The sequence below is a fragment of the Sapajus apella genome, unplaced genomic scaffold (assembly GCF_009761245.1).
Source record: "Sapajus apella isolate SASKATOON/1434 unplaced genomic scaffold, GSC_monkey_1.0 scaffold61, whole genome shotgun sequence".
Classification (NCBI taxonomy): Eukaryota; Metazoa; Chordata; class Mammalia; order Primates; family Cebidae; genus Sapajus; species Sapajus apella.
In genome coordinates this window covers 7906054-7919966 of record NW_022437001.1, presented here as the reverse complement: position 1 = coordinate 7919966, position 13913 = coordinate 7906054, and the positions used below count along the sequence as shown (strand labels likewise).

The 13913-nt window shown below is 37.5% G+C and overlaps 1 protein-coding gene across 3 annotated transcripts in view; it reads right to left on the bottom strand.

Moving 5' to 3' along the window:
* ANAPC10 (anaphase promoting complex subunit 10) overlaps window positions 1-13913 on the bottom strand; it is a 148387-nt gene that overhangs the window by 111202 nt on the left and 23272 nt on the right. For all 3 annotated transcript variants that reach the window (XM_032246480.1, XM_032246477.1, XM_032246478.1), the window contains exon 3: window positions 7063-7153. In XM_032246480.1, coding sequence (XP_032102371.1) covers window positions 7063-7153 — 91 coding nt within the window. The remainder of the gene's footprint in view (window positions 1-7062; window positions 7154-13913) is intronic.

Sequence of the window (13913 nt, the reverse complement as noted above, 5' to 3'; positions counted from 1 at the left end):
CTACTCAATCCTAAATCACAATCCTAAATTATAGCAGATGGTTCAGTCACAATCTTTGACAATAAATATTTAACATTTACTTTTAGTGTTCATAATTCAATATGCAGATGATTAGTAAAGTCCAATGACTATCTAGTTGAGTCTAATAATTTCCAATGTAGTCACAAGTATTAATACACTGTGATTAGGCCTAACATCTATTATATACCTTTTTTTTTTTTTTTAAGAGACAGGGTCTTGCTCTGTCACCCAAGCTGGGGTGCAGTGGCATGACAATAGCTCACTGCAACCTCAAACTCCTGGCTCAAGCGATCCACAGGTGTGTACCACCACACCCAGGTAATTTTTTAACTTTTTGGAGAAAAGAATCTTGCTTTATTTCCCAGGCTAGTTTTGAACTTCTGGCTTCAAACAATCCTCCTACCTCAGCCTCCCAAAGTGCTAGGATTACAGGTGTGAGCCACTGCATCCAACCTATGATTTTTTAAAAGGCATCAGCACTTTAATTTCTCCATTTGTTCTACTTTTTAAAAATAAGGGGGAAAATGCAATAAAGTATTCTGTAATTGCACAAATACTTTTTTACAAAGACACCTAAGCTGCTGAAAGTATAGTGCTACCAGGCAATACCAATAGGTCCTGTTGTTCACCTATTACCTGGTATTTTTAAAAAATCTAAAATTAATCCAAAGAGATGATTAAGCAAAAGTGTAAACATTATAAAACTATAAATTTAAAATTTTAAATTTAATTTAAAGTTTAAAATTTATGAACAGTTAACTCAGGGAGGAGATAAATAAACTAATTTATGATTTGGTTTAACCAATTTATACCCATATGTTGGTATTTAAGTATATATAGAATTTTATTAAATTCTATATATAGAATATATATATAAAATAAAGTACTTTCTGTTAAGAGTGCTTTAAATGACAATGAATTTTATTGCTATCGATGTTTTCATTCAACCCAGATTTTAGGAAATACAGGTTTTTTTTCATTTATAATTTATCTTTCATTATTAAACTATCAATCTTTATCTTTAAAATAAAGCAAACCAGCAAAATTTTTCAATATTTTTCTCAGCATTCTTATGTCCTTCTCTATTTCAATAAATTACTTTGTAACACAGAAATAATTTTAATATCATAAAAAATATTGTATAATTTTTATTATGCTTCCCTTATTGCATCCTAAAATCATACTACCTTTTTTAGCAGCCACATCACACTGTTAACTGAAACTAAACTTACTGTCAACTAAAACTGCTTAAATATCTTTCACACTACTGGCTTTGTCCTCCTTTCCCATCTTGAGTTTATACTCTTCAGAAAGAAGGAGGAGATGTGGATTAAATGTAGAACTATAACTTTATATTACATTTCACCAATTTGAAATATAATAGTTTATTATTTACTAATAAAGAGACTAGTACCTAATTGTCATTTTAATTTTAGCCACCATTTTAAGAAATAAAACTTTTCTTTAAAAAGAATCTCAGGGTTGATCAGCGCCAAAATAGCCAACTAGATGCAGCCAGGAAGAGCTTCATTCACCAACAGACCAGACCATCAAAAAGACAGGCATACTCTGAGCAGACTGTTGGAAGGAAAGCATTGAGAGTGGACAGAGGGAGGACCAAGCACACCCTGGGCTGAAAGCAGAGTAAGCTAGGAACTCTGAACAGAGTTGCTGAGCACCAGGAACTCATTCCTGGCGCTCAGCAGCTCCTGGGGAAGGAATTAAATAGGCATGGAATAGTCCACTCTCACCATGGATCTCCCAAATTCTAGTTGAAGGGGGCCCCACAACCCCCAAGGGCATCTGAACCATCAGGGAGTGCTGCTTGGAGAGTTAACAGGCACAGGCCCCCAGCCTGTGTGGAGCCCAGAGGGTTGGGCATGGGAATGGCTGCCGTGGACAACAGCCAGTGATGCCCATCCGCCATGGCTTGCCATGTACCTCTAGGTGGCTCTGGCCTTTGTTGACTCTTGGACCTGGACAAAATAGGGCTATCTAACCCATGGGATGGGGCCAGTCTGATCTGAGCACGCCCTTGTCTGCCAGCCTCTCCCTGTGTCCCTGCTTGGCCATGCCTAATTGCAGCACAGCCTCAGATGATCTTTTGGGGTGCTTCCTAGTGGCCGCTGCCATAGCTTTTTCACCAACAGACCCCACCTAACCAACAGAAAGCTTTTGCAAATGGGCTGCTGCCAGCACACATCTGCCACAGACATCCCCTGACTGCTTTGCCTGCACCCCTCATTGGAGTGTTGTTGCAGGCAGACTGAGAGCACTGTGGACCCTCCAGTACAGCAGTTGCTTATCTGGAAGGGCCAGAGAACAAGATTATGGGCCTGGACAGAGGCCTCTGGATTACAGCATGTAACCCACGAGTGCTAAGCTGAGCCCTGGTACCCGGAAATCATCCAGAAACAAAGCTAGTCAACTAAACCCAACTTGTATAACAGTCAAACCCTCAATGACATCAAAGAAGATAAAAGCAAAAAAATCCCATCTAAAGGACAGCAACTTCAAAAATTAAAGGAACATCATTCTACACACATGAGAAAGAACCAGAGCAAGAATTCTGGCAAGTCTAAAAGCCAGACTATGAGCATACTATTGCCTAGTGATGGTTCTTAACCAGATCGAAATGGCAGAAATGACAGACATTCAGAATTCAGAATTCAGAATCTGGATGGTAACGAAGAACATCACGATGCAGAAGGAAGCTGAAACCCATCCCAAGGAATCTAAGGAATCCTGTAAAATGAATCAAGCTGAAAGATGAAATAGCTATTTTAAGAAAGAACCAAACTGATCTGATAGAGCCGAAAATCTCACTACAAGAATTTCATAATACATTCAGAAGTGTTAACAGCAGAATAGATCAAGCTGAGAAAAGAATCTCAGAGCACAAAGGCTGGTTCTTCAAATCAATTTCAGTTAGACAAAAATAAAGGAAAAAAAATTTTTTTTAATGAGAAAAAATCTTGAGAAATGTAACATTATGTAGAGACCAAGCCTACAACTCACTGGGGTCCCTGAAAGAGAGGGAGAAACAGCAAGCAAACTGGAAAATACATTTGAGGATAATGTCCATGAAAATTTCCCCAACCTCACTAAAGAGGTCAACATTCAAATTCAGGAAATTCAGAGGACCCCAGAGTACAAAGAAGATCTGGAATCCTACTGAAACCATTGCAAAAAACTGAGAAGGAAGGACTCTTCCCTAACTTACTCTACAAAGGCAGCATCACTCTGATGCCAAAATCTGGCAGAAACCCAGTAAAGAAAGAAATCAGGCCAATATTCTTGATGAATATCGACACAAAAATCCTAGCAAATAAAATACTAGCAAACTGAATCCAGCAGCACATCAAAAAAGCAAATCCACCACAATCAAGTAGGCTTTATTCCTGGGATGCAAGATTGGCTCACATATGCAAATCAATGAATGTCATTCATCACATAAACAGAGCTAAAAACAAAAACCACATCATCATCTCAAGAGATGCAGGAGAGGCTTTCAAAAAAATTCACCTCTTCATGTTAAAAATCCTCAACAAACTAGGTATTGAAGAACCATAATTCAAGATAATAAGAGCCATTTATGGCAAACCCACAGCCAACATCATACTGAGCAAAAGTTGGAAGGAAGCATTCCCCTTAAGAACCAGAACAAGACAAGGATGCCCACTCTCACCATCACTATTCAACATAGTTCTAGAGGTCCTAGCCAGAGCAATTAGGCAAGAGAAAAAAACAAAAGGCATTCAAATAGGGAGACAGGAAGTCAAACTCTCTGTTTGCAGACTCCATAATTCTATACCTAGAAAATCCCATAGTCTCTGCCCAAAGACTCCTAGATCTGATGAACAACTTCAGCAAAGTTTCAGGATACAAAATCAACAAAACTCAATAGCATTTCTATGCACCAATAACATCCAATCTGAGAGCCAAATCAAGAACCACAATCTAACTCAAAACAGCCACAAAAAAGAATAAAATACCTAACAAAGAAGGCAAAAGATCTCTACAAGAATTACAAAATACTGCTAAAGGAAATCAGACACAACACAAATAAGTGGAAAAACAACCCATGCTCATGGATAGGAAGAATAAATATTACTTTTTTTAAAATGGTCATAACTGTCCAAAGCAATTTACAGATTAAATGCTATTCCAATTGAACTACTGATGTTTTTCACAGAATTGGAGAACTATTCTAATATTCATATGGAGCCAAAAAAGAACCTCAATAGCCACAGCAATAATAAGCAGAAAAAACAAAGCTGGCAGCATCACTTTACCCAACTTCAAACTATTTACAAGATAATAGTAACCAAAAGAGCATGGTACTAGTACAAAAACAGACACAGAGACCAATGGAACAGGTTAGAGCACCAAGAAATAAAGCTGCACATCTACAAGCATCTGATCTTCAAAAAAGTTGGCAATAACAAGCAATGGGGAAGGAACTCCCTATTCAATAAATTGTACAGGGATAACGGGCTAGCCATATGCAGAAGATTGAAACCAGACCCCTCCCTTTCACCATACACAAAAATCAACTCAAGATTTATAAAAGACCTAAATGTAAAACCTAAAACTATAATATCCAGGGTAGAAAACCTAGGAAATATCTAGAAATACCTAGAACATAGGACCTGATAAAGACTTCATGATAAAAACTCCAAAAACAATTAAAACAAAAATGTAAATTGACAAGTGGGGCCTAATTAAACTAAAGAGCTTCAGCACAGTGAAAGAAACTATTAACAGAGTAAACAGACAGCTTAGAGAATGGGAAAAAATATTTGCAAACTATGCATCTGATGAAGGTCTAATATCCAGAACCTGCAAAAACTTAAATTTACAAGAAAAAAGCAACTCTATTCAAAAGTGGGCAAAGGACATGAACAAACACTCCTCAAAAGTAGACATACAGCCAACAAGCATATGAAAAGATGGTCAACCTCACTAATCACTAGAGAAATGTAAATCAAAACTACAATGAGATACCATTTCACACACCAGTCAGAATGTTTATTATTAAAAAGTCAAAAAAAAAAAAAAATAACAGATGCTAGTGAAGTTGTGGAAAAAAGGGAATGCTTATACACTGCTGGTGGGAATGTAAATTAATTCAGCCACTATAGAAAGCAGTTTGGAAATTTCTCAAAGAATTTAAAACATAACTACTATTGGACCAAGCAATTCCATTACTGGGTATACATCCAAAGGTATTTAAATAATTCTACCATAACACCAATGCACACATATGTTCACTGCAGCATTATTCACAATACCAAAGACATGGAATCAACCTAGATGCCCATTAACAGTGGACTGGATAAAGAAAATACGGTACATATACACCATGGAACACCACACAATCATAAAAAAGAATGAAATCATGTCCTCTGCAGCAGCATGGATGCAGCTGGAGGCCAACGTCCTAAGAGAACATAGAAACAGAAAACCAAATATTGCATGTTCTCACTTATAAGTGGAAACTAAAAACTGAATATATGGTTGGGTACAGCAGCTCACACCTATAATCTCAACATTTTGGGGGGCCAAGGCAGGTGGATCCCCTGAGGTCAGGAATTTGAGACCAGCCTGGCCAACACCGTGAAACCTCACCTCTACTAAAAATACAAAAATTAGCCAAGTGTTATGGCATGTGCCTATAATCCCAGCTACTTAGGAGGCTGAGGCAAGAGAATTGCTTGAACCAGGAGGCAGAGGTTACAGTGAGCGGAGATGACGCCACTGCACTCCAGCCTGGGCAACAGAGTAAGACTCCATCACAAAAAAAAAAAACACAACACATACAAAAAATTGAATACATATAGATACAAAATAGAGGATGACAGACATATGTACCTACTTGAGGTGAAGAAAAGGAAGGTGAGGACCAAAAAGCTGCCTATCAGATACTATGCTTACTACCTGAGTGACGAAATAATTTCTACACCAAACCCCAGCAAAATGTAATCTACCCATGTAACAAACCTGCATATGTACTCCCTTAAGCTAAAATAAAAGTCAGAAAAAAAATAAATAAATCCTGCCTAACATCTGCTTTTGTAAGTTAAAATTTAATTAGATTTAATTTTATCATTAATTAGATTTAATTCCGTCATTTATGTACCGTGTAGGGTTGTCTTTGTGCTATAACAGTGGAACTAAACACTGTAGCTGCAAAACAGATCAGATAGCCCACAAAGTCTAAAATACTTACTATCTGGCTTGTTGAAAGTTTGCTGATTTGTATTCTAGGATGATAAAAAAACAAATAACTAAAAATAAAACGCTATAGAACGTTAAAATAGATGGTATAAATAGAACAAGATAGACGAGTTAACTGGTTTCTGCCTACGTCAATAAATTCAGCCAGGCCCAGTAGTTCATGCCTAGAACCCCAGCATTTTGGGAGGCTGGGGTGAGAGGAATTCTTGAGGCCAGGAGTTTGAGATCAGCCTGGCCAACACAGTGAGACCTTGTCTCTATTTAAAATTTTAAAAATTTGATTAGTAAATTCAAAGCACTGACAAACATGTGGCTGTTTTCCTTTCCCCTCAAAAAAGCATTTTCAAAAAGGAAGATGACCTTAGAAGTTCTAAGTGAAAAAAAATTTTTTTTCAAATAAAAGTAAAAATTTGAAAAGTTACATGAACACTCCATTGCTAAAAAACTTACCATCATCATTCCAGGTTTACTTAATATGATACATTAAGGCACTGTGTTGGGCCATAAGCAAATCACATTTTTCTGAAAGCACGTTCAAATAATAAATTATACTAAAAAGTGTATTTGACAAACATATACATAAAAGGAACTATGCAACATACCATAAGAAAATTCATAAAAAAAAGACAGAGTAAACTTAAAATGCTAACAACTGAATAGAAAAATAATCTCCAAGACTTCAGAGTTTAAAAAGTTAAGTGTATTTCATTGTAATTTCTGTTATTTCTTTCATTTTTATGTAAATAGATTTATTTGTCTGTTTATAACCTACACTAGTTGAAAAATTTGAAAGCTTATTACCTGAATTGAATGTTCACTAAATGAGGCTGGGAGCCATCTGATTGCCAGTAAGTTTCTAGATTGTCATCTCGTAACTGATCCACTCCAAATCCTAAAAACATCAAAAGTGTCAATAAATGTCTGTGAAAAAAGAAAGAACTATATATGCAAAACATGAAATTAACATATGTATTTGTCCAGAAATTTTGATAAACAGAATGGCCAGAAATGCTAAATTTATTTATTTATTTATTTATTTTTGTAGAGACAGGGTCTTGCTGTGTTGCCCAGGCTGGCCTCAAACTCCCAGCCTCAAGGTATCCTCCTGCCTTAGCCTCCCAAAGTGCTGGGATTACACGTATAAGCCATCATACCCAGCTGTGAAATTTAAATTAACCAGAATTCCATCCTTTAATTCAGAGCTCAAATCTTAGAGAAATATCACTTGCACATACAAAGCCTATATTAGGATCAAGTTTTTTTGTTGTCACCTTTTTAAAAAACATTTTCTAGGATATATTTTAAAGTACATATGCATTCAAACTCAAGTTTATTATTCTTTTTATAAACTAATAGTAAGAATGAGCCCCAATCCTACAAAATCCTCAAAAATAAACACTTTGTAATAAGTTCAATATGTCATACTTACTGAGACAAGAAGAAAGACAACTCAGAAACATTTCCAAAAGGTATATTTTGAAACCAAATGCTTCTGATTAAAATTCTGATCAATCAAAATTAAATTTACCCAGAATTCCATATTCTCCAGCCATTCTAGATAATTGAAGTTGTACTATCCTGTGTTTTTTTCCTGATTAAAACCATAATAATTCATACAAATGCTAGAAATGAACCTGATTTAATAGTAAAATATGGACTTTTCAATAAGAGAAATAAGTTTACCTTACATTTCAATTTTTCACTAAGTAATATATTCATTATGGAACAAATCCAAAAGGAACAGAAAAAAACACAGTGAAAAGTCACTATCCCTCTACCATCTCATTCCTCTCTCTAAATACAATTAATGTTGTCAGTTTATTGCATGCCCTTTCACAGATACCATACACATATAAAAGCGGTCATACACGTATTCTTTTCTTTCTCCTTTCTTTACATAAATGATAGCATACAATAAATAGCTCTGCGTGTTGCTGTTTTTTATTTTTACTTAACATATCTGGAGATATTTTTCCATACGAGTATTTATTCCACATCAGTAAGTTAACAAGAATAATAATAGCAAACACTGGCATCACATTAACTATGTGCCAGGCACATTCTAAACATTTTATATGTTAAATAATCTAATATTATTAACTCATATAACTCAACATAAACAGCTTCCATAGTTTATAAGATTGTATAGTATACCACTGTCTGGAAATATCATAATTATTTAACCATACCCCTACCGAACATTTAGGTTGTTTTCAATGTTTTGCTATTACATACAATACTGTAATAAATACCTGTCTGTCTATAATTTTTAAATAAATGTTATTTCTAGAGAATAGATTTCTAGGAATAGAATCCTGGGTCATTTGAATCTTTAATTTGATAAATATTGCCCAACTGTCCTCTAAAAAGCTTCCTCACTAAAAATGTAAAAGAATATATATTGCCAGGTAGGAGGATCCAAGATGGCCAAATAGGAACAGCTCTGGAGTGCAGTTCCCAGCAAGAACAATGCAGAGGGTGAGTGAACACTGCATTTCCAAACGAGTTATTACTGCCCACAGACCAGGAGATTCCCGGGCTGAAAAGTGCCACAAGTTCCCAGCATGGCTATTTCAGCCAACACAGCAGGGTCTCTGCACAAAAACTCACACAAATCTGGGTGGCTGTTTTAACTGGCGCCTGAAATGCCTGGGAGACAGAGCCACCCATTCAACAGAAACAAAGGAGGCTGAAACAGGGAGCCAGGTGATCTGGCTTGGCGGGTCCCACCCCCACAAAGACCAGCAATCTGATACACTCTGGATTGAGAGTTTCACAGCAAGCACAGCTGGACCCAGGATGGTCCAGCCTTGTTGGGGGAAGGGCATCTGCCATTACCAAGGCAGTCCACCACTACCGAGGCAGTCTGCCACTACCAATGCAATCTGCCATTACAGAGGCAGTCCGCCATTACAGAGGCAGTCCGCCATTACCGAGTCAGTCTGCCATTACAGAGGCAGACTGTCATTACCAAGGCAGTTCTAACTATATCTCTATAAACAAAACCCAAGGAAGCTCACACAGCAGCTGGGCAGAGCCCACAGCAGCTCAGCAATGCCTCTGCTGGCAGACAGTGAATGGGCTACTTCCTTGCTGGGCAAGGAATCTCTGAAAAAAGGTAGCAGCATGTCAGGAACTTATAAATAAAGCCCCATCTTCCCAGGAGAAAGCACCTGGAAAAAACAGCAGTCATGAGTTCCGCTGCAACAGACTTAAACCTACCTGCCCAGCAGCTCTGAATGAGCTCAGCACTTGAGCTCCTATAAGGGACAGACTGTCTCCTCAAGCACCTCCCAGACCCCATATATCCAAAGAGTCACTTCATAAAGGAGAGTTCAGGCTGACATCTGGCAGGTATCCTTCTGGGACAAAGATAACAGAAGAAGAAACTGGCAACAACTCTTACTGTTCTGCAGTCACAGCTCATGATCCCCAGGCAACAAGCGTCTGCAGTGGACTTCCAGCAGTCCTACAGCAGAGGGGCCTGACTGTTAGAAGCAAAACTAAAAAACAGAAAGAAATAACTTCATCATCAACAAAAAGGATGTCACTCAGAGACCCAATCTGAAAGTCAACAACTACAAAGACCACAGGTAGATAAACCCACAAAGATGGGAAGAAACCAGTGCAAAAAGGATGAAAACACCCAAAACCAGAACGCCTCTCCTCCTCCAAGGGATCACACCTCCTCACCAGCAAGAAGACAAAGCTGGATTAAGAATGAGTCTGATGAATTGACAGAAACAGGCTTCAGAAGATGGGTAATAACAAACTTCTCTGAGCTAAAAGAACATGTTCTAACCCAATGCAAAGAAACTAAGAACCTTGAAAAAAGGTTTGATGAAATGCTAACAAGAATAAACAGCTCAGAGAAGATATAAATAACTTAATGAAGCTGAAAAACATAACAAGAGAACTTCGTGAAGCATACACAACTTACAAAAGCCAAATCGACCAAGCAGAAGAGAGGATATAAAAGATTGTAGATCAACACACTGAAATAAAATGAGAAGGTAAGATTAGAGAAAAAAGAGTGAAAAGAAATAAACAAAGCCTCCAAGAAATATGGGATTATATAAAAACACCTAATCTACCTTTGATAGGTGTACCTGAATGTGATGGAGAGAAAGACTCCAGGCTGGAAAACACTCTTCAGGATATTATCCACGAGAACTTCCCCAACCCAGCAAGGCAGGCCAATATTTAAGTCCAGGAAATACCCAGAACACCACAAAGACATTCTAAAAGAAGAGCAACCCCAAGGCATATAATCATCAGATTCACCAGGGTTGATATAAGGGAAAAATGCTAGGGCAGCCAGAGAGGAAGGTCAGGTTACCCACAAAGAGAAGCCCATCAGACTCACGGCGGATCTCTCAGGAGAAACCCTACAAGCCAGAAGAGAGTGGGGGCCAACATTCAACATCCTTAAAGAAAAGAACTTTCAACCTAGAATTTCATATCCAGCCAAACTAAGCTTCATAAGCCAAGGAGAAATGAAATCCTTTACGAACAAGCAATTGCTGAGAGACTTTGTCACCACGAGGCCTGCCTTTCAAGAGCTCCTGAAAGAAGCACTAAACATAGAAAGGAATAACCAGCACCAGCCATTCCAAAAACATACCAAAAGGTAAAGACCATCTATACAATGAAGAAACTGCGTCAATTAATGGGCAAAACAGCCAGTTAGCATCAAAATGGCAGGATCAAATTCACACATAACAATATTAACCTTAAATGTAAATGGGCTAAATGCCCCAATCAAAAGACACAGACAAGCAAATTGGATAAACAGTCAAAAACAATCAGTGTGCTGTATTCAGCACAACCATCTCACATGCAAGGACACACATAGGCTCAAGATACAGGGATGGAGGAAGATTTAGCAAGCAAATGGAGAGCACAAGAAAGCAGGAGTTGCAATCCTAGTCTTTGATAAAATAGACTTTAAACCAAGAAAGATCAAAAGAGACAAAGAAGGGCATTACATAATGATAAAAGGATAAATGCAACAAGAAGAGCTAACAATCCTAAATACATACACACCCAATATAGGAGCACCCAGATACATAAAGCAAGTTCTTAACAATGTACAAAGAGACTTAGACTCCCACACAATAATAATGGGAAACTACAACACTCCACTGTCAATATTAGACAGATCAACAAGGCAGAAAATTAAGAATGATATCTAGGACGTGAACTCAGATCTGGACCAAGCAAACGTAATAGACATCTACAGGACCCTCCACTCCAAATCCACATTCTTCTCAGCATCACATAGCACCTACTCTAAAGCTGACCGCATAATTGGAAGTAAATCACTCCTCAGCAAATGCAAAAAAAACAGAAATCATAACAAACAGTCTCAACCACAGTGAAATCAAATTAGAACTCAGCATTAAGAAACTGACTCAGAACTGCGCAACTTCATGGAAACTGAACCTGGATAAACAATGAAATGAAGGCAAAATAAAGATGTTCTTCAAAATCAACGAGAACAAAGACACAACAGACCAGAATCTCTGAGACACATTTGAAGCAGTGTCTAGAGGAAAATTTATAGCAATAAATGCCCACATGAGAAGCAAGGAAAGATCTAAAATTGACACTGTATCATCAAAATTGAAATAGCTAGAGGAGTAAAATGAAAAAAACTAAAAAGCTAGCAGAAGACAAGAAATAACTAAGATCAGAGCAGAACTGAAGGAGACAGAGACACAAAAAACCCTTCAAAAAAATCAATAAATCCAGGAACTGGTTTTTTTAAAAAAAATCAATAAAATAGACCACTAGCCAGATTAATAAAAAAGAAAAGAGAGAATAATCAAATAGCTGCAATAAAAATCTATAAAAGGGATATCACCACAGATTCCACAGAAATACAAACCACCATCAGAGATTACTACAAACAACGCTATGCAAATAAACTAGTAAACCTGGAAGAAATGGATAAATTCCTGGACACTTGCATCCTCCTAAGCCTAAACAAGGAAGAAGTCGAAACCCTGAATAGACCAAAAACAAGGGCTGGAGTTGAGGCAGCAATTAATAGCCTATCAACCAAAAAAAGCCCAGGTCCAGATGGGTTCAGAGCCAAATTCTACTAGATATACAAAGAGGAGCTGGTATCATTCCTTCTGAAACTATTCCAAACAATACAAAAAGAGGGAATCCTTCCCAAATCATTTTATGAGACCAACATCGTCCTGATACCAAAACCCGGCAGAGACTCAACAAGAAAAGAAAACTTCAGGCCAATATCCATGATGAACATAGATGCAAAAATCTTCAATAAAATATAGGCAAACTGATCACAACAGCACATTAAACAGCTTATCCATCACGATCAAGCAGGCTTCATCCCGGGTATGCAAGGCTGGTTCAACATACACAAGTCTATAAACATAATCCACCACATAAACAGAACCAAAGACAAAAACCACATGATTATCTCAATTGATGAAGAGAAGGCCTTCAACAAACTTCGACAGCCCTTTATGCTAAAAACTCTCAATAAACTAAGTATTGATGGAACCTATTTCAAATAATAAAAGCTATTTACGACAAACCCACAGCCAATACCACACTGAACGGGCAAAAAAGGAAGCATTCCCTTTGAAATCTGCCACTAGACAAGGATGCCCTCTCTCACCACTTCTATTCAATATAGTATTGGAAGTTCTAGCCAGAGCAATCAGGCAAGAAAAAGAAATAAAGGGTATTCAATTAGAAAAGGAAGAAGTCAAATTGTCTCTATTTGCAGACGACATGATTGTATATCTAGAAGACCCCATCATCTCAGCCCAAAATCTCCTGAAACTGATAAGCAACTTCAGCAAAGTCTCAGGATACAAAATCAATGTACAGAAATCACAAGCATTCCTATACACCAATAACAGACTTAAAGAGAGCCAAATCAAGAACAAACTGACATTTACAATTGCTACAAAGAGAATAAAATACCTAGGAATACAACTAACAAAGGACATAAAGGACCTCTTCAAGGAGAACTACAAACCACTGCTCAAGGAAATAAGAGAGGACACAAACAGATGGAAAAACATTCCACATTCATGGTTAGGAAGAATCAATATAGTGAAAATAGCCAACTACCCAAAGTAATTTATAGATTCAACGCTATTCCCATCAAGCTACCTATGACCCTCTTCACAAAACTGGAAAAAACCACCTTGAACTTCATATAGAACTAAAAGAGAGCCTGCATAGCCAAGTCAATTCTAAGCAAAAAGAACAAAGCTGGAGGCATCATGCTACCTAGAGTTCAAACTATACTACAAGGCTACAGTAATCAAAACAGCATGGTACTGGTACCAAAACAGAGATACAGACCAACAGAACAGAACAGAGGCCTCAGAGGCAACACCATCTACAACCATCTGATCTTTGACAAACCTGACAAAAACAAGCAATGGGGAAAGGATTCCCTGTTTAATAAATGGTGTTGGGGAAACTGGCTAGCCATGTGCAGAAAGCAGAAACTGGACCCCTTCCTGACACCTTACACTAAAATTAACTCCAGATGGATTAAAGACTTAAACATAAGACCTAACACCATAAAAACCCTAGAAGAAACCTAGACAAAACCATTCGGGACATAGGCATAGGCAAGGACTTCATGACTAAAACAC